At 56.0% G+C, this 27,683-nt stretch overlaps 1 protein-coding gene across 1 annotated transcript in view; it reads left to right on the forward strand.

The window, feature by feature from the left end:
• Positions 1 to 27,683, forward strand: part of COL27A1 (collagen type XXVII alpha 1 chain) — a 131,373-nt gene that overhangs the window by 36,687 nt on the left and 67,003 nt on the right. The window contains exons 11-17 of the mRNA XM_040631345.1: positions 6,919 to 6,963; positions 7,576 to 7,629; positions 8,102 to 8,146; positions 10,935 to 10,988; positions 11,835 to 11,879; positions 20,202 to 20,255; positions 22,345 to 22,389. Of these exons, the coding sequence (XP_040487279.1) occupies positions 6,919 to 6,963; positions 7,576 to 7,629; positions 8,102 to 8,146; positions 10,935 to 10,988; positions 11,835 to 11,879; positions 20,202 to 20,255; positions 22,345 to 22,389 (342 nt within the window). The remainder of the gene's footprint in view (positions 1 to 6,918; positions 6,964 to 7,575; positions 7,630 to 8,101; positions 8,147 to 10,934; positions 10,989 to 11,834; positions 11,880 to 20,201; positions 20,256 to 22,344; positions 22,390 to 27,683) is intronic.

Genomic DNA, 27,683 nt, shown 5'->3' on the forward strand with positions numbered 1-27,683 from the left:
GGGGTGTCACCTCAGCATGACACCAATAATCCTATTCATTCATTTATTCGACAGAAGTGATGGAACGCTTATCATGTGCCAGGCAGGAGGCAAGGTGTGGAGCTGAGTAAATAGACAAAAATCCCTGTCCCCCTGGAACTCACATTCTTGTGCGCGTGGTGGGGCGACAGATAATAAAAAGAAAAACAGTAAAAATAGAAGGACAGGGGCGCCTGGGTGGCACAGCGGTTAAGCGTCTGCCTTCGGCTCAGGGCGTGTTCCCGGCGTGATGGGATCGAGCCCCGCATCAGGCTCTTCCGCTATGAGCCTGCTTCTTCCTCTCCCACTCCCCCTGCTTGTGTTCCCTCTCTCGCTGGCTGTCTCTCTCTCTGTCAAATAAATAAATAAATAAAATCTTAAAAAAAAAATAGAAGGACAAATGGAAAATGGACAAAAATAGGCGGGAGAAAGGGAGTTTTGGTTGTGAGGGTTCCCATGAGGGTTCCCATGGCCAATTAGAGGTGACGCAAGGAGTGACTGTCCTTTGTCACATTGTTTCCTCACAAGAACCTCCAAGAGTTAAAGCACTATTACGCCTGTTTTACAGCTGAGAAAACCGAGGCTCAAATTGACCTCATTCATTCATTCGTTCGTTCATTCATTCTTCCAGTTGTTCAGCAAATAAGCACGTAGGTCCCAGGCTCGCCCAGGTCACCAGTGCTGACACTGGTGTTAAAGGCCAACGAGCTTATCGAGGGCCTCGTGGAGACGGAGTTCTGTCGTTGTGCTCCCCGTGCCCCCGCCCCTGCCTCACTGTGCATTAGAACCGGCTGGGGGCTGTGGGCAGGGACTCTGGTCCCGTTAGTGTGAGTGGGACCCAGGTACAAGATTCTCTTGTGCAGCCGAGACTGAGAACCACTGGTTTCATGAAATACCTTCCAGAATTGCTAAGCTGCAGAGTTGGAATTTGAATCCAGGTCTCTGGCCTTCAAGCCCTTTCTCTGCACAACGCTGATTGAGACAGCTTTTCAAATAAGAGAGGCCCCGTTAAGTGGGAAAAAAAGAGCCTCTCCGGCTGAGAAGGTTCATTTGTCTGCCATCCATCTGCGATGTTTGCCGAGGGCCTTTGCCAAGCCAACTCCCAAGGGCTGGGCAGGCGCACAGAACAGGCCGGACAGACCTGGATGGAACCCAGCTCTGTCCCCTCTCCTGCCGTGTGAGCTTGGGCAAGTGGCCTCATCTCACTGAGCCTCAGTTGGGATACAGGGAGAGGTTGGGTGACATGAGATGTTCTAGCCCCAGCACTAGCATGGGGCTGGCACTCGTAGGCACTGCATGCATGTTTGTTGAATGAATGAATGATCACGATCATGAAGGAAAAGCACTGAAGGTCTTGCCCATGTGGGACCATCAGTCATCTTGCCTAGTTACCAGCTAACCACCTTCCACTAGCCAAGAAGTCTACCAGAATCCTATTTGCACTTCAGGCGGATGGAATCCTGTGCTGTCCCTGGGCCGACCACCTTGCCTTCTCTCCTTAGAGCCGTGCTTCCCAGCTGGGGGTGATTTTGCCCCCCAGGGAACAGTGAGCAATGTCTGGAGACATTTTTGGCCATCACAGCTGGGAGAGGGGGGCCACCAGCTTCTAACAGGTAGAAGCCAGAGATGCTGTTAAACTTCCCACATGCTCAGGACAGCCTCCCCTCCTCAGCAAAGACTAACCCGGCCCATGGTGTCAGTAGAGCCCCGGGCTGAGAAACTGTGGTACGGAAGCCCCCCTCCGTCCTGGGCCTTCCTGTCTCCCTGCGTTTGCTTATGCTGTGCCCTCCCCCGGCATGATCTTCCACGCTCATCTGCACGCATCTGTCCCTCAATTCTACTCTCCAACACCATCTTCTCCAAGAGCGCCCTCCCAGCAACCTCCAGGCAAAAGTCACACCTTCTTCCCCTGATCACCCGGCCCACCTTCTTAGCCTTTCCAGGACTCCGAGCATTCGGCTGGCGGGAGACTGTCTGGTGTCCTTGGCGCATTTGTCAGCTGGAACAAGTGCACGGAGGCCCTGTTCACCCTTGTCTCCTTATGAGGCGCTTAGCACAGTGCGGGACACAGGCATCTGTCCTGTCGCATACCTCCCTCCTCCCCTGCCTGTGGCAGACACCACTCATTGATCTTTCCTGTCAAGCCCTGATGTGACCTCAGAATCCTTCTTAACACATTGCCCCACGTAGACATGACTAATGGAATGAAATTGGGACTCCAGTTGAAACTTCCTCCCAGCTCCTTTTTGCAACCCTCACCCTGCCCACAGGCCCTCCTTGTGCCACCTGAGTTGGCCACTTCCATGCAGAGCCCCTACCTAGAACCTTCTCCAGGCTCCCCTGCTGCTGGGCTGCCCTGGGCTTCTGGGGCCTAGGCCCACCGCCGTTTCTGAGCTCCGCTGTCCAACCTGGCCCCTCCTTCGAGCCTGTTTACAATGCCACAACTTCCGGTTGGCTATCTACACTGTCTTAGCATGCAATGCTTCTCCTTCATTCCACTTAATATGTGTTACCTTCTAGAAGGTAGGGAATGAGTTTGTTGTGTTCACCAGTGTATTCTTCATGCTTAACACAGGGTCATGTCTGGGGTTCAGCAAACCTTAGTTGAATGAATGAACAATTGTTTGAATGAATGAGCCAGACAGAAATGATGTGTTCCTGCCCGACCTGTCCCAGGTACCCACTGAGCAGAGCTTGATGGCAGGTGCCTGGCTGCGTCATGATGGACTGCACTTTTGGACAGACCACACATTTCTGATCCCTACAATTTCTGAACCGACACAATGCTTTGAGAGGCCAACAGGGAAAACTGAGGTCCAGAGAGGAGGAGGGACTTGGCCAGTATCATGTAATGAGTCACAGCCTCCTGGCCTGTTTCTTCCTCACTGATCCTTTCTGTCAAATGGGGCTCTCTGTCCTGCTGACTGCCCCCGATGGGCTGTGGAGGTGGTCGAGAAGTTTAGGGGGTCTCATGGAGCGCTCAGCAAGCGTGGTAAGTTCCGTGTTACTGCAAGAGAAACTGGGGCCTTGCACACTGAGGTGGAGCTAGGGGAACGGCTGAGGTCTAGGCACACATTGCTCCCCAGGACCCCCAGGCAAGAACAGGACCCCCCCCCCACGCTCCCTGCCCAAAGCCCAAATAGCATCCCGGCCGACGGGGAGGCTGTCTGCAGCAACAGTGAGATGATGTCTGGTTTCTCCTTGTGCATTGTAAGCAATGATTAATCTGGCTCCCAAACCAAAATATAGACCGAGTTCTATTATAAACACGGGTCCTGTGGAGACCCGCCTGCTGGGCAGCCAGAGGCCCCTTACAGACTCTGTGGTCCCTGGAGCTCCCCTGAAGCGTCTGCTCTCCCCTAGCACCAGTCAGGCACCGATCACACAGGCGGGAAATCACTGCCCGTGGGTCCACCTTGCGGTTAGTACTCACCCCGTAATTGCTGGGGCCCAGGAGAAGATAATGGTTTAGATTCTTCCAGGTCCTGGGGCCCTGTCATTTGAAGCTATTTGGCTGGCCCCAGCTTGGTAAACACTGTTAAGGTACTTCCAGGGAGCATAGGAACCTCCCCCCACTTTCCCCCCACGCCTTGGCCTCGCTCAGCCTCTGCTGCTCTCAGCCAGCCAGGAGAAGTGGGTAGTTCACAGCAACGTGCAAGACCCTTCAAGGTCCACTGTTTGGGATAGACCTAGGAATCGTGGCCTGTTGGACAAAGCACAGCCCGGGGGTCTAGAGTCCTGGGGAACAGCCTGGTCTTGGCCATAACTTGCTAAGTGACCTTGGGCAAGTCCCTTCCCCCTGGTAAGTCTGTCCAATGAGAAAAGTGGGCAGATTGATGGCTCAGATACTCCAGGGTTCTGTGACGGTCCTCTGCCGTGGAAATGCTGTACTGAGCCAGACACTCTGTCCTGGGGAGGAAGGTCTGTAAGGGGGTCTTTCCCTGTGTGGCCCTGTGGCTCTTCTACGTGGGCCTTGGGCCTCAAGTATGTCTTATCCCGTGATTGGGTGGTTAGGGTTTAGGGACTGGAGTCACACCCTGGCCTTGCCCCTGGAGAGCTGTGTAGCCTCAGGAAAGTCTCTTTACCTCTCTGAGCCTCTGTTTCCTCGTCTGGCACTGTGTATGGTAACTCCTACCTGCTAGGGGATCGCAAAGAGTTGATGAGCTGATATGTCTATTTAAAGTTCTAGGACCAGGCCAGGCAAAGGGCCGGCTACTGTCCCTATCCCTGAAGATAATGCATTTCCTTTTTCCTGTGTCCTGAGTAAAGGGTTTACTTAAAATCTTCTGGGATCTCCCTGGCAACACTTCTCTGCTGGAGCCTTGGTTTCCAGCAGATTCCTTCCTGACTGCAGGCGAAGCCAAAGGAGCTGGTGATGCTCAGGGGCTCCCTGGTCCCCTTTCTCTGGCTTCTGGCTTCTTCTTAACCACCCACCCCTCTCTGCCTCACCCCTCGCTCATTCTGCTCCCGTCACAGGGGCCTAGGTCTTCATCAAACCCACCTGAGAGGGTTCTTGCCTCAGGGCTTCTGCACCTACTGTTCCCTCTGCTGGGAATGCCTTTCCCAGAGGGCCAGCCCTGTTTCAGGCTCCCGTCATTTGTCTCCTCAGAGCACCTGCCCAGCTACCCAGCCACAGCTGCCACCCCTCCCCAACACGGCCTCTCTCTGTCCTCTGATTCTGCTCACTTTTCATTGTAGCTCTGGTCACTACCACACAGTCACCATTTTCAAAATTTTAACTTTTAATTACGGCAAAAACCACACAACATAAAATTTACCATCTTAACTGTGTTTAAAGGCACGGTCAGCAGTGCTAAGCACATTCACATCCTCATGGTGCAAGGCATCTCCAGAACTTTCCCATCTTGCAAAACTGAAGCTCTACACCCACGAAAACAATGACTCCCCATTTCCCCCTCACCCAGACATTACCTTTTATATTTATTTGTTTTTATATTAGACTGTCAACTCCATTAAGGCTAAAGGATGTTGTCTTCTCATTCATCCCAGGCCTGGAATGGTGCTGGCACATAAAAGTTCAGTAAGTGTTTGTTGAATGAATGAATGAACTATGAAGGTCACGATGGTGACAGCAGCAGGTCTTCACGGGGCCCCTGAATTTAATGCTGGGTACTGTGCTAGGTGCTTTGCACACATTATATCATGTGACCCATGTGCCAGTCCTTCTATTTCCATTTACGAAAGAGGAAGCCAGGGCTCAGCGAGGTGACACCAGTGGCCTCAGATCACACAGCCATCCAGTAGGCAAAGCAGGATAGTTCCAGGTCAGCCTGACACAAGAGGTCTCAGCCACTCCATGTGCGAGCCCCCGGCTGTGGCCTCCGCCTCGGTTTGCTCCCTGGGGAAAAGAACGTACCCCCCCAGGTAGAAGACACTCACAAGCCACGTTGCATCAGTCTCGCGGGCGCCGCGTGTGAGATGTAATCATATCGCCGAGCGGTCCTGAGGTATGAGTAGGTGCAGAAGGAATGCTTGTAAACTCCCCAGACCTCTTGGATCCAACCGACACTGCTGTTTATCATTAAGAGTCCTGCTTCCTGGGGGTCCGCGGGGGGTGCTGAGTGCGTGTGCCTGTGTGTGTTTGTGGACATGCGTGAACGGTGACTGTGCCTGGAATGTCGGCAGGGCTCTCTGTGTGGCCTCAGGTGCCAGAAGGACCCGGCAGTGAGTGGGAGCCCACTGCTACTTAGCGGTGGGGCTCGGAGTGAGTTCTCTGAGACTCCGTTTTCTCCTCCGTGAAGTGCAGATGATAATTCCACCCCTCCCCCCAACACACACCTCTCTGGCTGGCGTCTCGGGGGGGCGAGGGGGTCATGCAGGTGTGGTCTCGGGTCAACAGCAGTACACAGAGGGGGTCTACAGGCATCGTCTTGTTTATCGCGCTCCGGGGGAGCCGTAGAACTTCGGAGTTCGCAAACACCAGAGCCGAGGGGGCCTGAGAGTTCTCGTGCCCTCAGCTGAGGTCCAGAGAAGGGGGGAATCCCACCAGAGTTGCACGGTAGGTGAGGGACGGTGTCAGAGCCAAGCCCTGGGCTCTCTGTGCCGGGGGTCTAACGGAGATCTGTGGGGCCGCCCCTGCCTGGTCTTAGTTCACAGCTGCCCTGAGCTGATGGAAGTTTGAAGTCCCGGGTTTCCCTTCGGAGAGCCCCTAAGTCTTAGGAAACGGCTCTGGTGGTCGTCCCTAGGGCCATGGGTAAGCACACACTGGTTCGATTCTCTTCACCTAGAGACCTGGTGGTTGGGCCGTGGGGACAGAGGGTCAGGGTTGGTACTGGCTTGTGGCCAGAGTACTTCTCAATCAGACATTTGAGTGGCCTGTTCCTCCGTGGAGTGGGGGCTGGGACCAGTGAGAGGAAGGGAGGCCGCTGTTGTGGTCGATGTACTTGGTCGGTACGGGTGAGATCTTTTCTGACGGGGGTTTATGAGAAGGAGCAGGTCTTGACACGGATCCCAGCATCACATCCCAGACCTGAAGGTCCTAATTGGTCCACCCATCCCTTGAGAACTCACTCTGCCCCTGCTTCGGATGGGCTCACCCCTGTCTGGATTTGGAAGGAATGGTTGGGATACAGCGTTACTCTGCCGAGGGGGGGCTGTCTCCCCGTGCAGCTCACAAGCGCTGTGGGAGGAGTGAGCAGCTCTCCTGATGACTTCTGGTCTGCGCGCCATCGGAGGCAGAAGAAGCCATAGCAGGTGCCAACCCTGACGGCCTTGTGTCCATTCAGCGAGTGGTCGTTGAACACACACTCCCCGCCTGCCGTCCACAGAGCATGCGGTGCTGAAAAGGCAGGCAGGGCGGCTGGGCCTCTGCCTCCTGATCCAAAGGCCCAGAGACCTTCCTGGCCTGATGCCTTTTCTTCCCCCCGTCACCCCTCACAGGGATACAAGGGCTATCCTGGACCGGCGGGGCACCCCGGAGAACAGGTGAGGGCCTCGGCCTCAGCCCTGCCCTGCTTGCACTCTCCCTGCTCCACCCCTCTCTGCCCCTGGCCTCCTCCCCTGGGCTCCATTCCACCAGTGAACCCTAGTACCTCCCACACTGCGGGGGGCCCCGAGCCTACCCCACCTCTCTGCCAGCCCCATCTGCCTGAAAGAGCTGGAGTCCACGCTGACCTGGCGTTGGCATGAGCCACTCAACTGCAGTCAGAGCCATGAATAGCTGGCCTGTTCCGGGCGATGTTAGGGGATATTATGCACGCCGCCACGGGGTTTGCAGGAATCTGGGCTGTACTGGCCCAAGTCAAATAGCAGCCCCTGCCAGCGTGGGAGAGCCAGCCAGGGCTTCTCAGAGCTTTCTCAGTCCTGGGCGGCCAGCAAAGGGGGCTTGGTTTGTCCTTCTAAGCTGGTCGGACCGGTTTCACAGAGGGGTGGGCTGGGGGCCCAGCAGGCCCGTGGCTTCCCCTTCCTCCCCATTCAGCTCGCATTCCTGCCCTTCTCTTTGTCCATTGTGAGTGAGCCCCGGTCCCGCACTGGCCCCCAGACCCAGAGCTGGGCAGGGTCTCCTCTTCCCTTATGTTTCTCTTCATTCCTTTACAGGGGCGGCCAGGACCTGAGGGCAGCCCAGGGGCCAAAGGTTACCCTGGCAGGCAGGTGCAGTATATGGCTTCTGGAAGCTCGGTGGCCATGGTGGTGTGGAGATGGCCACGGGTGCCCCCCAGGCAGAGGGAATCAGCAGGCTGGGGGCCGAGGAGCTGTGCCCGCTGGGTGGGCCCCAAAGAAAGGGCTATTCAGGGGGCTGGACCAAGGAACCCTCTGTTTGAGGGCAGTAGGGCACAGGATGCTCGGGAGGCAGCAGAAGAAAGTCTTCTGGCGCTGTGGGGGTGGGGCTTCAGAGGCTCCTCCCACTTAGTCTCTCCTTCCCCCTCCCCACCCCCACCCCCGTCCACTCCCCCAGGACTTTGGGGCAGAGTGGGGTCCTCAGTGTAAAGACTGCAGGTCTAACCCCACTCCCTTTCTACAGAGGGGGCAGCTGAGGCCCCGAGGAGGCAGGACTTGCCCTGGGTTGTTGGCAGCAGGGAGAATGTTTCCCTATGTCCTTGCCCCTCTGTCTTTTATGTTTCAGGGGTTACCTGGACCGGTAGGAGACCCTGGCCCCAAAGGCAGCCGGGTAAGTGGGCCTTGGCAAGTGCCACTCAGGTGGGGCCCTGGGTGGTCATTACCTGTCCCCCGAACGGGCCTGGCGGGAGGTGAGGTGTGCAGGGTCTCTATACAGCATCTGGCAGGGGGCGGCACATCTGCCCTCCCACCTGAGTGCTCTTTGGAGAGCAAAGGGGCAGCAGGGTGGGCAGGCGATGGGGGATCCCTGAGCCAGGTAAGCCGGCTTGGTGTCCATGCCTGGCGGCCTGGGCGGCAAAAGTTCTGTTGGGTGTTCAGCCATGGCCTGGCTGCCGTGGTCAGGCGTTTGCTTGCCGTGGCCCCCAGCACATCCCAAGTGCTAGGGGACCTAAGTCAGGGCTGCTTTGCCTGCCGTTACAATCCTCAGAGGCCTCTCTCCTGCTCCCCTCCCTACCCTTTTTAGAGAGCAGGGGTGGCTGATGGGTGGTGTTGCTCAGGCCGGGAGGCTGGTAGAGCGTCTGCTCTTCCTCTGGTGGAGCAAACCCTGAGTAGCCAGCAGCCTCAGTTTCCCCATCTTTACAATGGGAGTGAGGTCTTTTCCTACCTCCGACATGGTTATGGGGATACCAAGAATTTGGAAGCAAGTACTGCTGAAGAGGGGCTCCCAAGTGGGGAGGTGGGTGGTGGAGAAGATTCTGGGTGCACCGAATGGGGGTAGATGGAGTTTGAAAGTCTAAGAGATAATGTGGTGGAATCCCGTTGTCTACACACAAGGAAACTGGATTCAGGCGGGGACCGGACAGCCGTGGCTCGCTCTGCACGTCTAAGGTGGAGCTGGGATGCGGACTCAGGTGTCCTGAGGGCCGGCCTTGCTGCCTCTCAAAGCATGCCCAGCAAGTGGGTCACACAGCCCTCGGTCAGGCCAGGTCAGCTGTGACGTGTCCTCCACATCCGAGCCAAAGCTATTTACGGCCCCAGTCTGGGCCTTAAGCCCTGCAGCTGACATGTGGCCATTAGAGCGTCTGGGAGGTGGGCAAGGAGGTGGGTGGGCAAGTTTTCTCGAGATGCGATGATGTTGGTGATGATGACAGTGGCGATGTCACGCAGGGGCTGGGGAGGCTGCTGTCCTGTATCCGGCTCTTCCCACCAGCTGTGACCCCAGAGGCATGCTGCTGACATCTGGGGCTGCTTGCTGGTGGCCATGCTGATGGCATCTTCAGACCACATGTGGGTCAGAGTTGCTCTGGCCCCAGCACCCTCCTCTCTGGGTCACAGGGCCCTGAGCAGCCTGGGGGAGCTGGAATCACTCAAGCCGCCCTCCCGCCCCTGCCACCACCAGCCTCGTCGTTGGGAAAGTGGTAGAGCGTGGGCTTTGGAATTAGGGCAACTGGCTTTAAGACCTGCTGTGCCCTTAACTAGCTGTGGGATGGCAGGCAAGTTGCTGGACCTCTCTGAGCCCATTTTTCTCATCTGTAAATCTGGAATATAAGCCCTGGTTGGCAGGATCAGTGTCCCTCGTTACAGTGAAAGACGTTCATCGCACTGGACACTGAGAAGGCGCAATGACTTCTTGACCTGCTAAGGAGGGAGAGAGGGTTGTGAGCTTGCACTGGTTGCTAGTTCGTGGGAGGCAGTGTAGTTGAGTGGTTAGGAGGCCTGCCCTGGAGTCAGTTGACTCGAATTCCAATACCAGTTTGATCATGATCCAGCCGTATGACCCTGGGCAAGTCACTTCACTTCTGGGCCTAGGTGTTCTCACCCTTACAGGGGGCTGACTGATAATACCCTGCTTCCGGGGCTGTAGTGGGGACACAGCAGATGCTTGAATGCACGGGAAGCCCTGAGAACCGGGCCTGGCACGCAGTTTGTGCTCAGTAAATGTTAACTTTTGTGAGCGTTATTCTTAAAGCATTCCACAATCATCTAGAGAGCGCAGGGAACGATAGGAGCTCTGGGCTAGGTCCCTGCCCTTGAGCAGTTCCCAGGCTAATGAGGACATGAAACATGGACACAGATAATGGAAGATACATCAGAGAAAGTGGTAAATCCTATTAACGGAGGAGCCAATATGGTGCGTGGGTGGAGGGAAGGGACGGGTTCTGCTGGCCAGAGGCGAGGGCATTGGAGCTGGGCTTGGAGGGGATGGCTGTGCCGTCGCTGGGGTGGGAAGGGCATGCCCGGTGGCGGGCACAACTTGGAGGCAGAAAGTCAGGTGCATTTGAGGGCAGTGGACTCCCAGCTCTGCCTCGACTACTTGTGTCGCTTTATCTCCAGAGCCTTGGTTTCCGTGTCTGTGTGGCGGGGGAGTGGACGGCCAGTCCGCGGTGTCGCTGGGGGGGTTGAATGCAGAGGCGAACGCGTGCCAGAGGGGCAGGTGCTTTTGCTGCTGGCGTTCAGACAGCTGTGGGTGGATGTGAGCCCCATTTTCAGGGCCTTTGTGGCCTAGGAGGAGGCATCGTGGAAGCCATGGGCCCCTGGCAGCATCCTTCAGAGCAGGTGGAACCTGGTGCCCCTCTAGCATCTAACCCAGCCGAGAGCTTCCTTCCTGCAGGTCCAGGAGCCCCGGTGTGGGGCGGGCCTCCCCCCCAAGAGCGCCCGCGCCCTTCCCTGGCGTGAGGGTATGTGCCTTTGGACTACATCGTGGAAGCCAGCACCATGCAGTCCATGGGCATATACACTTGCCTCAAGGCCTGTGTCATCGAGGAGCCGCCGGAGCCGCTGCCGCCACAAGCGAAGAAGAGGAGCCTGGGTGTGGGAGGGCAGCGAGGGGGACTGGGACGGGTCGGGCCAGCCACACCCCACTACTCGGTCCCTCTGACCCCCTACCTGCTCTTTCCTAGGGCTACATTGGACTCCCAGGGCTCTTCGGCCTGCCAGGGTCCGATGGAGAGCGAGTGAGTAGGCTTTCTTTGTTTACCTCCCACCTACCTCCCCACCCCTTCTGCCTGAAGAAGTCCAGGAGTCTCTCCTGGAGGAGGTGCCCTTGAGTTGAATAGGAGTCTGCCACAGGGTCAAGGCAGACCCCTTGCAGACTTAAGGGATAGGGGGTACAAAGTCAGGGAAGTACGGTAACTTGGCACGTGTAACAGGGTATGCCATCAAAGCTCTGAGCGCAAGGCAGGAATGATAAGGAGATGAGCTTGGAGGGGGCACCTGGGCGAAGTGACATGGGCGCTCAGGGCCCAGATCAGGAAGGGGACTGGATTCTGAGAGCATGGATAGCTTCAGAGGGCTTTCAGCAAATGAGAAATGGGCCCACTTTATATTTCAGATCAAGTGTCTGCAAGTCATCTTTTTATAAAGTGTTTTTATAAAGTGTTATTGAACACAACCATGCTAATTTGCTTACCTGCTGCCTCCAGCCACTTTTACCCGTGGTGTAACGGCGAAGACCCCGCGGCCCAAGGGCCTCTTCCTCCCTGTCCCCTCCCAGCCTGAGCCCACATTGGGGAACTCACTCGTAACCTCATCGACAAGCTGGATAGGGAGGACCTTGGGAGAGCACCTGCTGAATACCAGGGACACTGGGCACTCTCCTAGGCGTTTCCCCAGCTCAGGTCCACTGCAGAGCGCAAGGACCATGCACGTGATGGGCACGTAACTGGCACCTACTGGGTGTGACCTGTGCGCTAGGCCCTCTGCGACTTCCTCTTGTGGGTGGCCCTGGGGCTGGTTTGGGGCAGCGCTGGTTGTCCCCTGAGGAATCCTGTCCTGACCTCTTCCCTGTCTCTCCCCTACAGGGCCTGCCTGGTGTTCCTGGCAAGAGGGGCAAGATGGGTAGGCCGGTAAAGATTTTCCGTGTCTATTATGCAGACTCTATGGGTGAATCTGACGTCCCGGGGGCCCTGCCGCCCCATGCACCTGCAGCCCGGGCGTTCTCTGCTTCTGTCCGCTCGGCCGTCGCTCTGCTCTGAGTGTGTGAGCCAGCATGCGGGCTTATCCCGACCAGGACACTGACCGGCGGCTGTTGGCTGGAGCTGGGGCCTGCTGTGGCTCTGTGCCCCTCTGGGATGGCTCCTCTGTGTGTGTGTGTGTGTGTGTGTGTGTGTGTGTGTGTGTAATACTTGCTCTGCTGTGCGGTCCTGCGTCCAGGGGCTTCTGTTGTCTGGGTCAGTAGTGTCCATGGGCCTGCTTGGACTGGGGGATCAGGGCTAAACCCAGGTCTGGGCTCCTATCTCTGAAAACCCTCAGTCTCTGTGTTGTCTGGGGGTGACCAGAGTCACATGTGCACATGTGCACCTGCCAGGCCAGAGGGCGGTGGGGCATGTGAGTAGGCCCAGGGCAGGTATGACCCCCAAGAGGGGCTGGCCATAACCCCAGGTTCACCAGCTTCACCCATGACTCTCCAGTGTGGCAGAGATTGCTTTCCTCCTCCTTGGGCATCTGCAGGGCAGGAAGAGAAAGCCAAGGGACAGAGAGGTTAAGTCACTTGCCCACAGTTTCACAGTCAACAAGGGAGCCGAGATTCTAACACCGCCATTCGCCTGCAGGGCTTCTGATCTCAATGGTGGATCAAGATCTCAGATTCACTGACTGGCAATAATGTCGTAGAAACAGATGCCCCAGAATCTTCACCTGGTGGGCGAGACATTAATTCCGATGCTCTCATTACTCACAAGGGGAAGCTGAGACACCCCCCCCCCCGCCTGCGGTGATATGTCCAGCACCCTTGCTGCGAGCGGAGGGAGACCCCAGACTATAATGGAGGCATATTTCTTTCGGGCCTGACCTCCATTGGTGGCTTAAGGTCCCATGCGGCTGTCCACAGGTTAACCCCTAGACTTGGAAGCATCGTCAGCTTGGGGTCTGGTCTTTCCTCTGCTGGTGGTTGATGGAGAAGGGACTGTGGGGGAGTTTGGAACTTGAGAGGTATCTGGAAGGGGGCCAGGAGCACTCAGCAGTGCCCAGAAAGGGGCTTGTCTGTGATTCTGGGGTTGACATGCGTGATCGGGGCATCTTACCTATTATAGTGTATGGGTCTGGGCCTATGGGGCCAAGTGTGGTATGCAAAGAAAAGCAAGATCCAGGTCCTGGTCTCAAGGACCAGAGGGGCACCTCACCCTCAGACTAGACCTTTCTGTGGCTGACAGCCCCTCTGTGCCTGGGGCGTCTAACCCCTGACACCTGGATCTGGGCAAGGAGTAGCACTGAATGCTTCTGGCTTCAGGGCAAGGACCTGGCAACTGTGAGGGCTGGGCTGGCATCTAGATCTGCTCCTCGAGCCAGGTGACCTTGGGCAAGGAGACGCATCCATCCATCCACCAATCCATCCATCCATCCGTCCATCCGTCCATCCGTCCGTCCGTCCATCCAGTGAATATTGAGTGTATACTGTGGTCCAGGCACTACGCTTAGTGCTGAGCAGTGAGCAAGACAAAGTTTCCATTTTCATGGGCAGATAGACAATGAACAAGGGAATGAGCATGAGTGAATGAATGTCAGATGGTGCTGAGTATTAAGATAGAGTGGAGTAATGAGACAGTGAGTGCTTGAGGTATTCAGGAATCTTCCTTACTTCTTGAGAAACCTTAATGAGGTGAGAATGGGAGCCCTGTGGCTATCTGGAGAAGAGCTTTCCAGGTTGAGGAGGTAGTAGGTGCAAAGGCCCTGGGGCATTGTTGGCTCAAAGCCTCTGAATTATAGTTTTCCCCTGTGAGAAATGGGGATAATAGCTTTTAGCTCATGGGGTCATTCTGCTTGTCACATAGTAAGTGCTCGATAAATAGGAGCAGTCATTATTCCTGTTTGTAGTTTAATGGGTGGCTGAGGCTGTCTGTGCTGTGTCACTTTGAGCCAATGGCTTCACCTCTCTGGACCTGTTTTCCCCGAAGTCTAAGGTGCAGGGGAGGGGCAGGTAACTTCCTGAGATGATCTCAGCTTGGCGCCATCCCCTCAGCCAAATCAGCCTCCAGAGCCCACCCATGAGGGATTTGCTCAGACTCTATCCTGGGAGGCTGCCAGAGCACCGGGCATTGCCTCTTTACAGATGAGGACATGGAGGCTCGGGGGCTGAATGACGTAGCCAAGGTCTTGAGGCTTCTGAGGGTCATTGTTGGGTTGAAACACAGCAGCCAGAGTTTTTGCCTCTTGCCCCAGAGTGTAGCTCTTGAGCAAATGGATTCTAGAGTCTCGTGAGCACGGAGGAGGGAAGTGCTTGGAAAGCCCGGGCATGATGGCTTCTTCTCCACCCTGCTGCCACAAGGACTTCCTCTCGTGGCCAGGCTCCAGCTGTCCTCTTCCGCCTCCCCCTTTTTCCCCCTTCCAGTGGCCTCTTCATTCTGCCTTTTGCCTGCCACGTACTTGTTTGCTCCTTGGAGCTGTGGCCAGGAAGGCAGCGCCCGCTCAGTCTGAGGTGCTCGGCGCCATTTTGCTATCTGCGCGTGAGATGAGACCACTCATTTTCCGTTCCACAAGAATTTACTGGACACCTACCAGGTGCCAGGTGCTGGGGATAGCACTTGTAGCCAAAACATACCCTCCAAGAGCAATATTTATTGAGGCCCTTTTGCTCTCATGGCATCTGAAGTACATAGGATTCTCGCGCTGATTCTCCAAGGTGAGATGGATTACACCTGTTTTCCAGCCTCGGAAACCAAGACCCAGTCAAAGCCATTTGCTCAGACACCCTCTGGGGGCCTCACCAGACCCGAACCCCTGTAACTGACAATTCATTTCTGTTTCCTTGTTCCTTGCCTTTAACTTCCTAAGATTCTGCCCTGTCTTTCATGATGGGGGTGTTGCCTGGCACTGCGGTGTCAGGCATGGGTGGGAGGAATCCCCCTTCTTCAGCAAAACAATCCTGGGGCCACACAATACCCCCGAGGGCCGTGAAAGTCCCCTTGGCCCCGGTCCAGCTGCCATGGCCAGCAAATGGGCAAGGGCTGCACTGGATATGACAGTGTATAGAGCAAGACTTGGTGTCACCAAGTCCCCCTATGGCTTTGTCTCTGCCCATGCCAGGCCTCAGTCTGCCATGTCCTCGGCCCACACGTTCCCTAAGTGGTCTTTGGGGCCATCCCCCTGTTGCCAATACTCCTGAGCCCTTGATCTGGCTGGGGGGCTGGGGGGCGGGGGGCACTCCTTCTGCAAATGTGCTCTTGTGAGGGTTTGGGCCAGGCAATTTCTAGGCATTTATTAACAAGAGGAAATGTCGGAAGAATGAGCTGAATTCCCTTATGCCAGATCGCAGCTGGCCTCATTTCTGGCAGGGCCGGTGATGATTCTGCTGTAGTTCATCTCTCTCCAGCAAGCAGAACTTCAGGCTCGTGCACGCGGCCTCCTAGCATCAGGTCAGGAAGGAGGGTGTGGGAATCTTTCGCTGATGGGGTCCTGAAGGAGATGCTAGAGGTCAGAGCATATCAGAGCTGCAGGAACTTTAGTGATGAGCTGGCCCGACCTCTCTGTCAGACAGATAGGCAGACAGAGCTCAGAGAGGCTAGTAATTTTGCCAAAGTCACACAGCAAGTTGATGGCAGAGTCAGGACTCAACCCCAGGACACTTGCTTGCTTTTTACCTTACACTTCTCTCTGTGCACCTATCTTTAGCTCCAAAGGAAAGCTTAGGCTAACGCTCTCATCTCTGCACATCTGCTAGAATGAAAAGTGTGTTGTGGTTTTCTGAGGAGGGGTCCAGATATAAGATGTTGCAAACTTGGCTGGAGCCAAAGGGGTTTCTCCTGGGCTGTCCTGGCTTGTTCTGGGCATGGCACAGTGACACTCGCAGCTGGGACAAGGATCCCTGCCAGAAGTTAGGAAGATGTGACAGTGAATCCTCTTGTTGGGCGGGCACTCTGTGAACTTACTATCAAGCCTGCTGGAATGCCTGGCAAGGCCGGCCACTGCTCACAGCGTGTCTTGTGGCCTCTGGCCGGGCCTGCAAGGCTGGTCTTGCGTAGTGAGTCAGGCCGGCAGACCCTCAAGGTTACAGCTGGAAAGGCCCAACCCTGGCTCCCACTCCCTCGGTGTGTGGCTCGGGGACAACTGGGACTTGCCCAAGGCCCCACGCCCATCGGGGGTGGGAAGAGCTTCTACCATGGTGCATTTGGGTTTCAGGGCCCTTTCCAGTTCTCAGACTGTGGGGAACAGGGAGCTAAGTGACAGAGGTCTCGTGTTTCCAGGTGGGGAACCTGAGACCAAGACAGATGAAAGCTTTTCACAGTGGTGATGCTGTGAGAGGTGGGGTATGGTCCCCCATGTCCCATACTTGGGCTAGAGCTTCCCAGGGCTGTTGGTGACCCTGGGATCCTGGTGAGAACTTGACCTACCTATCTCCTCATTGTTCCCTGAGGTGACTCTTCCTGGGGGGGCTCCCTAGTGGATTCCAAATGGGCAGGGTGAAAACACGCTCAGCATCGTGACCTCCAGGGGTCTTTCTACGTCAGCACACTCGGAGTGCACATGTGTTCTAGAAAGGACTACAGCTTTTCTCCTGCAAGTACGGCAGGAGGGATGCAGGTTAGGCTTGCACAGGAATTTCCTGACTGTGGAGAATCTCAACACTGTAAACCACCCCCCCAGATCCTTCTGCGGGCTCTTCTGAGAGGTTATTCTGTATCCCCACTGTTGATGTAAACCGGAGCTAGCATGCCCTGGCTCAGTAGAGCATTCCGGGGCTGCATTACGACATCTCACTCCTTCGGCCCAGCTCTGCTAGGGGAGTTGGCAGGACGGACCATTTCGTAGGTCAGGGAGCTGAGCCTTCGAGGCATGAGCGGGACTTCTGAGCCTGGAGGCTTCATGCCTGCTCTGCCTCTCTAGCCTACCTTCCAGAGGCAGACGGATGGGGTTGACCCCGCCCAGAGGCAGGGGAGTGGCTGAGGTGGCCCTCAGCGGCCTCCTCGGACCTTGGCATCCTGCTGTGGATGTGGTGACAAGGCCCGCTTTCTCTTCACATCTATTTCTCTGAACTGCTGTAGCTAAGACAGGATTTGGAGTCCCGTCCCGGAGCCTGATTCTGTCTCCTCCTGGCCCTTGTTCTGCTCAAAGTACAAGGCGTCCAGTTCCCCGGGGGCCCCGACCTGGGGAAGTGGAGACACCACGTGGCTGGGGCCCCGGCAGGGCGCCGAGCTCATTCCTTGGGCCTCGGGCCAGCCTGCTGCAGCCGGGAGCGGAGGCCCGCGGAGGAGGGTCCCGCTGCTGGCCGGGCCGGGACTGCACTCCATGCACGACGAGATACGGCCAAACAGAGGGAAGCAGAGTGGGAGGCGAGTAGGGCCACACGTCCAGCCTGGCGGCTGCCTCTCTGAGATCCAGAAGGTCCAAGCATCGGGGCCCCGGGGCAAGTGCCGGAAATGAGATATTTCTCCAGCAGTGGAGGGGGGATGTAGGCTAGTGGGTAATGGGGCCTTGAGTACGCTCTGGGCCTCAGTCTCCCCACTGGTGCAATGAGGTGTGGATTGTCAAGAACAGCTAGGGTCTTTCTATCTTAGAGATTGTTCCAATCGCAGATTTGTTCCAGCACTTTTAAAGCTCCTGTCTTTTTTTCAGCCATTATGCTCTAAATTACTCATCTCATTGCGCTGCTGGAGTTTGCTCTTACTGTCTTTGTTCTTATGCTGCTGTTATCGGCCACTGGCTATCTTTGGGCTCTTTTGTCTGCAGAAGTGCCTGCCTTTGGGATTTTGATCTTTCTGATGGTCTCTCCCTTGCTTATGCCCCAGAGATGTGCCTTCACGTTGCTGCTGCTGGCAAGGGACACCTCAGCTCATCCTGTTTGTACGCCCCATTGTACAGCAGAGCAAACTGAGGCTTGGAGAGGCCCATGGGTGGTGGAGCCAGGACTGGCATCGGATTGCCCTGCTTCCAAAGCTTCATGGGGGAGGCTGGCCCAGCAGCTGGGCCTAAGGGGAGTCCTTGAGCCAGCCTGAAGTGGCCTCTGAGTGCAGACCCATGGGTTTGGTACTGCCTGGGGGCTGCTTCGTGTGAGTCTATTGGGCATTGCAGCCAGGATGTGTGCCTGGGGGATGGTGTCAAGGTCCTCATCTTGCCCCAGGCTGGGTGGCATTCCTGTGTGTAGGGGAAGAGGCTCCTTCCTTCCAGGCCTCGTCTAGGGGTTGGGACAAGTGTTCTTAGAGAACAGCCCCCTCCCCCAGCCTGAGCAGGACAGTGGGTCAAGCAGGGGTCTGCCCAAGGTCGTACAGCCAGTCTGGAGGTGAGCCAAAGCTAGTCTCCAGACACTGGACTTGGCGAGCAGAGTGCAGACTTCCTGAGTCCTGCCCATGTGGAGTTGGCCAGGTGCCTGGCTGGACAGCTTTGGCCTTGTACCCTGATGGATGGTCCTCATCTCCTGCCAGGCCCCTAACCCCAGCCTCCAGAGATGAAGGCAGAAGCGCAATGCCTTCAGAAGGCTCCTCTGACTACAGTCCACCCAGCCGATGCCTCCGGTCCCAGGAGGGGAGAGGGATCTCCCTTACAGCTTGACAAAGGGGGGCTGGATTGGGGGGAGGCTGAAATTTGCCAGGGGGACCCGAAGTATGCAGAGAGAGGAATCTTAGATAGGATCAGATGTACCCCCACAAAGACTTGACCTGGAGATGGGCCTGTAGACACACACACACACCCTTGCCACTCTCTGAAACCAGCTGAACACACATTCTAGCAGCTTCTACGTGCCATGATCTGCCCGTGTGCAGCTCATACAAACTAGACGGGGTTCAGAGGGGTGGGGACCTGGGTTCAGCTCTGCCACAGACTTGTTTTTCTTTTTTGTTTTGCCTAACCAAGTGATGTTGCCTCTCTGAGCCTCAGTTTCCCCATTGGTTAAATGGGACTGATAACCTTTCCCTCAAGGGTAGATGTCAAAGGCAAATGAAGTTTTGCATGTAAAGTGACTGGCTTGGTCTGAATCTCATTTTTCGGTCCTCATGTCCTCCTTTGGGTGTCTGAATGAAGCCATACCTCCAGCGGGATGAATGCCAAGCCCTGCCCTTCTGATCCAAGAGGGCTCCCCGACAGAGGAGGGATCTGAAGAGAATAGGACAGCTGGACAGGGCAAGGACAAAGGCTTAGGTGCACACACATCTCAAGGACTCTTTGCTCAGCCAGGACAGACGTCATGGTTTGGGGTTTGTTCTTAGGTTTAATCCATTCCCTGGCTTCCCCTAGTTGGGTTAGAAACCAGACACAAATTATTCTCTGCAAGGAATCTGTACTGAACAGCTCAGGCATCCATTTGGTCAGAAAAACATGGGCTGTGTTTTTTATTAAATTTCCCTGGAAAAACAACAATTTGAATTCAAGCAGGGGAGAAGAACAGGTTTCCCTAAATTCCAAGCTTGAGGACTTTCTTTTCCTTTTGAAGTGAAGTGGACTTGCCCCCTACCCCTACCCTGGTCCCCAGAGGTGTCCCCACAGCTGATGTTTTTCCAGCTGCCTGTCTCCCCAGAGAGTATGGAGTGGGGGTCAGGGATGGGATGAGGGGGCCAGACCTGCCTGGGCCGGGTGGCCTGGCCTCTCTCTGGGCTGCTGAAACTTACCTCTGTCAGCGGGGCTGATGGTCACCAACCGTGTGACCTCGCATAGCTTTGACATTTACCCTTCCAGAGTCTGGCTTTGTTTACCTGTAAAAATGGGGATTGTGACTGCATAGGGTGGCTTTTGAAGAGCATGTCACAGCCGCGGAAGGTCTGAGCTGGAAAATGCTGCAGAGGCCTTCCCTTCTTCGACTAGTGGGGAAACTGAGGCCCACGGGGAAAGCGATGTCCTTAGAATGCTCAGCAAGTCAGCTGCTGGTTCAGGCCTAGACTCGGCTTCCTGACCTCAGCTCTCATTCTTCCCGCCTTCGTGGTCCGGGTCTCAGATTTGGGGGGGGGGGGGTATGTCCATGCTGCGGAGCCAGGCACTCATTTCTTCTTAGATTCTATGTTGATAAGAAAAGGGCTCCCTAGCTGTGGGCTCCTCCCCAGGAGCCGGTCCCTGAGAAGTTCTTCACATGGAGGTGTTTGTTGAGGGCACCGCGTGACTGGGGACCCCACCGCCTGCCCAGATCCCAGAACCAAGGAGTGAGACTGCGTGGACATGTCCTTGTGTGCCCCTGGGGGTTTGGATGGAAGCCGCCCCACAGGTATAAACACTCACCTTCCGCTGTTTCTTCTCTCTCATGCCTTCAGGGGTTTCCTGGAGACTTTGGGGAAAGAGGTCCTCCTGGACTGGATGGAAACCCTGTGAGTATTTCAAGTCTTAGGGAGCAGGAAAGAGATTCCAGAGCAAACACACAGCAGGTTTGAGGCATCCAGGCTTTGGGGTCAGACAGGTTGGGTCAAATCCTGGCCCTGCCACCTCTGAAACCCAGGCTCCTATCTGCTGTGGGTGTCCTATGGGCCCTCGCCCCATGCCCAGGAAAGCCCTCCAGTCCCATTGAGCCCCTGGTTCTAAAGCCGCAGATCCTGCCGCATCCCCAAGGACTCAGGAAGGTTCATGGGTCACTCCCCACTGGGGAAGCCAGGGCTACTACCATCTCACAAAGCCTCAGCAATGTTTATGGGACAGCAGCGCCCTGGGGGAGTAGATGGTTTGCAGGCCCTGTGTGGAGAGAAGAGCTGAGTTCTAAAGAAATCTTCAGCACAGGCGTGTTTATAGAGTTTGTAAATAATCGGAGGCCTGTCCTTGAGGATCCAGGTCAGCCTGCCCTGAGGTGCTGAGCCCGCCTTTCCCTTCCTGTTCCAGGCTCAGGCCGGAGAGGAAGCTTGTGCTCGGTCCCAGGGGAGCAGACTAAGTCCAGAGCTCTTTGGAACACCTGCCATGTTCCCCCATCTCTCTTGGGCCTTCCCACCTAAGCAGCTGTGGCCAGCTGTGCTTTCTGTAAAGGGGATTGCTGGATCCACGATCCGTCCCTGATGGTGTAGTCATTTCAATTCCACAAATGTTCCCTGAGCCTGACCCGGCTTGGGCTAACCCCAACTCCCCTGGGGGCTTAAGTCCTGGTCTCAGAGCCGGGTGGACTTGGGTTTGAATCCTGCTGCGTCGCTTGGACACGTCGTTCCCCTCTCCGAATCTCAGTCTCCCTCTCTGGAACTCCGGGGCCCGAATGCCAGCCCCAGAGGGCTGGCGTAAGAATGAAATGGGAGAGGGTGGGAAGGTGGTCAGCTCATGGCAGGTGTTCCCTGGATGGGGCGGTTGTAAGGAGTAGGTCACAGCGGGCACATCGCTGCCCTCAGGGAGCTCACGGCTGTCTCTCGGGCCCATCGTACCAGGCAGAGTGAGGTGTGTGGGGCCAAAGGCGCCGGGTGCTGTGGAGGAGGGAATAGAGGAGCAGGGAGACTCCTGGGGAAGGTGACTTTGGATTGGGATGAGAGGTGAGGGGACATTCCATGCGGAGGGAAGGTCACCTGCAAAGGCACAGAGGTGAAAAATCGGAGCCTCTCCTTCGGTATATCAGTTATCGGATCGGGCGTTATAATATGTGATGGCATCCCCGAAGCCTCCTTGGGGAGGGGCAGCGGCGTCTTTACCCTCAGGTCCTGGGGGAGCGGGAAGAGGGCCTGATGAGTGGCCCTGGCTTGGCCACGCAGTTGTTGAGTGACCTTGGACAAGTCACTTCCTTCCCCTGGGCCTCGCTTCCCTCATTTTAAAGCCAAGGCTGCTTCTCCCGTCCTCTTCTTCTGGGTAGCTGTAGTGATGGCCTCCTGCCTGGGCCTACATGAAGCAAGACAAACACGTGGAGGGTGCTGGCCATTCTCATCGATAATCGGCATTTCTAGAACCCCCCCATTTTTACTCATGCCTTTGCATCTTAAACTTGATCCAGACCCCTCTACCCATCTTTTCGGGTGCAAGCAATGGAAGGTCCGTTTTTAGAGATGAGGAGATGGAAAGCTGCCCATGCCACGCACAGCCACATCTCAGCTTGGAGCCCTCGCCACTGTTATTTCCTGGCACTTGACCTTGGGCACATATGTAACTCTTGGGCCTCGGTGTTGCCACCTATAAAGTGAGGGCGAAGTGAGAGCTGAGCCAGGCACCCGGCCCCTCTTTATTGCCCTGATCAGGATTCCGCCTCTTCTTTCACACTTACAAGTGGAAAATACTAGGGCTGGAAATCCAGCCTCCCCATGTTACAGAAGTGGAAAGCCGAGGGCAAAGGGGGAAGGGTCTGGCCCAAATTTGAGGCCAGGCCCCAAGAGCCACTAATTAGGCACAAGGAATGGTCAGCTCCAGAGGACTCCACCAGATGCCCGTAGGGGGATAGCGTGGAGGGAGCAGTCCGGGAGGGAGACAGGGCAAGTAACCGCTTTGCTCTCTTCCTATTTGCAGGGAGAACTGGGCCTGCCAGGGCCCCGAGGAGTCCCCGGCCTCATTGTAAGTACACAGATGCCTGGGTGGTGGGGGCAAGGAGCAGGGTGTGGGGAGCAAGTGACGAGTCCTGATGGAAAGGTCCCTCTCTCATCATACCCCAGGAGGAGCTGGGGGAGCCGGATATATCGGTCTGGCCAGGGGACAGAGGGAGAAAGCCCTGCTGTGTGGCCTCAGGTGGATCGCCCACCTTCTCTGAGCCCCTTTCTTCATTAGTTAAATGAGGACAGGTGCTTGGAGCATGAGCATGTGGATGTGCTTTCACACCTGCTGCCTGTCCACCGCCCTGCAAGGAGGTCTAGGCAGGAGATCGCACACCCATTCACGGGCGAGGTGCTTCCGGTCTAGGAGGAAGGAAGTGGCTGGCCGAGGAGCTGAGGCTTTGGGTCATGTCGGGCCGTCTTCCTCGTCCTTTCCTTCACAGCGCTGACCGGAGCCAGACCACCTGAGCTCAAGTCACAGCTCTGCCCCATCCTGACTGTGTGACCTGGGTGAAGTCACTTACCCTCTCTGAGCCTTAGTTCCTCATCTGCAAGATGGGGGTGATGATGGAGTACTCTGGGGGTGGTTGTGAGCATTAGCTGAGGCCTTACGCGTGCAGTCCTTGGCCCAGGGTCTAGCATTTAGTAAGTGTGCAATGAGAGGAAAATATCTTTAGGTTAATCATTGCTATCATCTCCTGACATGCCTGGGAGTGAGAGAGGCCTGTACACAGGGAGGCGGGGGCAGGCAGACCTCTGACTCCATCCAGGTTGGGGCAGGCCTTGTGGAGTGGTTCCCCGAGCCAAAACCAGGGCCTCCTGCTGGGCCCTCAGAGTGGGGCCTTGACCTCGGGTTTGGCCACAAGAGCCGTTGAGCTGTCCAGGCCTGGGAAATGACTCTAGGAGCTTTCCCCAGGGTCTCATGCCCCCTTTGCTCTGTCCTCTGGTCATTCCTCGTGGGGCTTGAGTCTAGGGAGCTATGGAGGGACAGAAGTAGGCGGTTCCCCGGTTTGGCACTCCAGCAACTGTGCCGAGAAATTCTGTTCAGAGGGAGGCTGGAGAAGACCCCAGCGGATTCAGGGACCCCATTGTTTAGGGGAGGCCGGTCCTGGCAAGAGGACCCAGCGGTCCCCAGCGGCCAAGTGCTCCTGCTCAGGCGGGTGAGTGCGGAACCTGGGTGGGGAGGGGCGAAGGGTCCGATCCACCCGTGTCTGCACCCCAGCCTCGCCTCCTCCGGGTTCTGAGCCCTTCAGCTGTGGCCTCAGGAGCCCCTCCATGAGATGAGATCATTGTGCCCGCTCTGGTGGGGACCACGGTTGCACAGAGTCCGGTGCGGTCCCGTGGCTCAGGGGGCGGTCCCTGCCACCAGACCAGCTGGGGCCGGATCCTAGGACTATCACGAGTTGGATTCGGATTCTGAGCAAATTTCTTAACCTCCCCATGTCTCACTTTCTTCATCTATAAAATGGGGATATTAGTAGTACCCAACTCAGACTTTTGTTGTGAAGATTTAAAGAAATTAGTACATAGGAAGTGCTTCGCACACAGTAGGGGCTCAAGAAGTGCTAGTCCTACTAATAATAGTCATTGTTAGTTCACACACACACACACACATGTGTGTTATGCGTGGTAGCAGTCCTCTGGACTGCTGTGTGGAGAAAGATTTTAAAGTCCCGTTGGAACTTAGTGGGAGACAGGGGCTGTGACCGATGAGTGACGTCTCCTTGGCTGGGGACAGTGAAGTGCCCACTATAAGTTGTGCATTTGTTGTCCCCGATGTCCATTCAGCAGGACTTTGCTGGGTATCTTCTTTGACACAAGACACCGACCTAGATGCTTTGGAAAAGGAATATCCACAACGAGAGTTAGAGAACCCCAGTTTATGAGGACCCCCAAGATCTTGTAGCCCTGTCTCCTCTAAGCTCACAGGGATGCCTTCCGGAACATTCTGGTCACACGGTGATGACACCCCAGCTCGAACAGCCTGGCGTTGGACACTCTTTCCTGGGGGGAGCCCAGGCCATTCTACAGAGCTCTTGCTCTGGGCAGTGTTCCTGCCTACTGAGCCCCAGTCATTCCCTTGCCCCTGGGAGAGGCTGTTCGAGATGAAAAGATGGTCGCTGTCTGTCCTTGCCAAGGCTCCTTCTTCAGGCTAAATGCTCTCCTGAAGGGATGTGTACATATCCCGGCTTTCACCTTTGGCGCGTGTTTCTCTTTGTCATTGTCCTGGTGTCCACTCAGTTGGGTCCTGAGAGGAGCAAGAATATTATTTGGCCAAACGAATGCAGGCTGTGGAGACTCGGACGATGCCCTTGGCCCTCCTGACTCTTCACAAAGCTCTTTCCTACCTCTGTTCCTCTTTGCTTTCCACAGCGAGGGTTGGCAGAAAAAATACAGCACGCCCAGTGAAATTTGAATTTCAGATGCAATATTTAGAACACATTTATACTAAAATATCCCTCGGTGTTTATCTGACATTTGAATTTAGCTGGGCAGACTGTATTTTCATTTGCTCAACCTGGCAGCCCTAGTCACAGGAGCTCTTAGGAGAATCCCGTTTGGCAGATGGGAAAACTGAGGCCCCTGGTCAAGATCACCCACGAGGCAGGAGAAGATGGAGGCAGGACCGAAAGTCATGTCCTCCAGCTCCTAGTCCAGGACCCTCCTCCCGCTGCCCCGCTTCTGAAGGGCCTGCGCTGGGGTGTTCCTGCATATTCCTCAGACTGTGCTCCCCCTCATGGTGTCCCTTTCCAAACTGCTGATCTGGGCCTCCTCGTGGTTCCCCCTTGCCCTGTGTCTTTCTCTGACACGTTCAGCCTCACTGTCCCTGTTTTAAAATTCCCTCCGCTGGTTCCCTTCCTCCTGTGGTGCTGCTGGTGGGGGTCCCAAGCACGGACCTGACCTGGCCAAATCCCCAGCGCTCCCGAACGAGAACCTTCTCTCACCCAAGGACGCCCTCCCGCCCTGGATTTTTGGCAACAGCAGCTTCTGTACCCTTGTGGGGTGGGGGGTTGGGGCGTAGGAAGCATAGTGGCCTCCCCAGAGAGTTGGAGAGAAAAGGAATTTTCTAACCGGGAGCTAAAGGGGAAGAGGGATAATGAGTCACCTCTGGTTTCCCAGAGGATGTGGGTTTTTGGCAGAGCAAATGGGGATTCCACATACTGATAATCATTTTAGTGGCCGTTCAGGTTTATTCAATGCCTCTGTCTAGTCAGCTGAAGCAGTTTGCATGCAGACCGAAGCCAGAACTTCCCCTGTCACCCTCCCCTCCCCCCTAGGTCCTTGCAGGCATGAGGAAGGGGGTGAGGAGACAGGCTAAAGTTTATGGGGCGTCTCTCTGTTTTGTGTACGCTTGACGTGCACTAGGCTGCGGAAGCCTTGAGATACGTGAGGCCGCCGGCCAGTCACCCCGACAGGGAGGCTGGGGCCTGAGGTCACTGGCTAGGACTTGCAACTCAGGTCCGTGTGACCGGGATCCCAATAAGCTCCTGGTGGACCCCTGCAGCCTCTGAGGGGAGACCGCCTCAGAACAGCCCCCTTTGAGTAACAGAAACTCTCTGGCCCTCAAGAAAAGTGTGCCTGATTCCAGAATCCGCCCGACAAAGAAGATTTCTGTCTTTTTTATTTTGAGTGACAGAGAGGGAATTTTGGCTCCTCCGTGGGTCTAATGAGACCCAAAGAATATGTGGTCTGGCCAAAACCCAGCCTGTGGGGTAGAGTGGATGGGCCCGCCATATTGTCAGTCCCCCAGTTGACCATCATCTGGCTTTGTTTCCTTGTGATGAAGCAAGATTAGGGGACTCACTAGCTGACCCCTTGTGTGCCAGGCCTTGTGCTAAGTATTTAATGATCATAGCAAGCCCCTGAGGGTAAGAAGTGGGATTACCATGGTACAATCAAGGGAACCGAGGCACAGAGAGGCTGAAACACCTGCTCAAGGTCACACAGCAAAAAGCTGGACCTGGGCCTGTGTCCGTAGGTCACGGACTTCACCACGGCATCACACACGCAGCTCTGTGTGACTTCTGGAGACACGAGAATGGAGACAGTAGATGTGTAAGACTGTGGACTGCGCCAGGGGCTGTTCTGTGTGAGAGATAGTGCTTATTAGGACCACACAGGAGCCAGGACCGGCCACAGCCCCCACGTCCCTGCCCCCAAGCCACTGATCCCTATCAGAGTTTCTGGAAAGAGGCCTCGTGGCCTTCAAAGGCAGTTCTAGGAACACGGGGGCGAGATCTCTCCCTAGAGGGTTTGTAAATGAGAGCGTGAGTAGGTTTCTTTTTTACCCGGTTGTTAAGCCACTCTGAGCGAGCACCTCCGCGGGGGCGGGGGGCAGGCAGTGGCCACATAGACACACACATAAATGGTTGCCAGTGTGGCAAGGGCTGTGAGGCCTGACTGCAGGGGCCTGACCTGGCCCGTGGGGTCAGGGAAGGGATGTTGGCACTTTGGCAGAAGGATGACTGTGTGTGAACAATGCAAGCACAGGGCGGAACATTCTGGGTATGGGAACCCGTGGGCAGGGATGTCACAGCTGCAGAGGAACGGCAGGGCAGGAAGGGAAGACGTGTGTGAGGGGTGGTAGGAGGGCCTGCCAGCGTGTCTGCCATGATGGGTGGGTGCTGGGAGCTCCGTCTCCCAGGTTTTCTTGCAGGGGTCCCCGGCAGACCCTACTAGGACACCTGTGGGCATTTGCCGGAGGAGCAGAGCTCATGCCTCTTCCTGAATCAAGTGTGTCCTCGTGCCCCGTCACTTGTGAGTGAGAGCAAAGAGAAAGGCATCCCAGGGTCCTTTATTGGAGTAAGCACAGTCAGGTCAGGGCTGTGAGCACAGACCACCAGGCCAGCCAGCCAGCCAGCCCTGGGTTCTCATCCTGCCCACGTCCCCTGTTGGTTGCTTAGTCTTGGGTGAATGACTTCACCTCTCTCTAAGCCTCAGGTTTCTCCTCTGCAAGATGGGCCTCGTGGGGTTACCATGAACAGCTGGTGAGGGCCAGAACTGCACGTTCCAGCCGGGGCCCCGCGTGAGCTCCCGTTAACAGCGGTAGACGGGACCCTGAAGTCCCGAACGTGGTGTCCGGGACACAGTAGGAGTTCTGTAAACGGTTGCAGACGGGGTTGGTTGTGTTTTGGTGAAAGTCAGCAAGATGAAGGGCACGATGCTTAGAGCGGTGTCTGGGAGCTTAGGGAAAAGTGGGAACATGATCCAGATTCAGGGCATTACTCATTGTTCGTTCCTGTGAGGACATGACATGCTGTGTGTCGCTCAGCCAGGCTGCCCACAAGGGTGTCTAGCGCGGAGCCAAGTGGTGCTCTG

The sequence above is a fragment of the Ursus maritimus genome, unplaced genomic scaffold (assembly GCF_017311325.1).
Source record: "Ursus maritimus isolate PB19 unplaced genomic scaffold, ASM1731132v1 scaffold_17, whole genome shotgun sequence".
Lineage (NCBI taxonomy): Eukaryota > Metazoa > Chordata > Mammalia > Carnivora > Ursidae > Ursus > Ursus maritimus.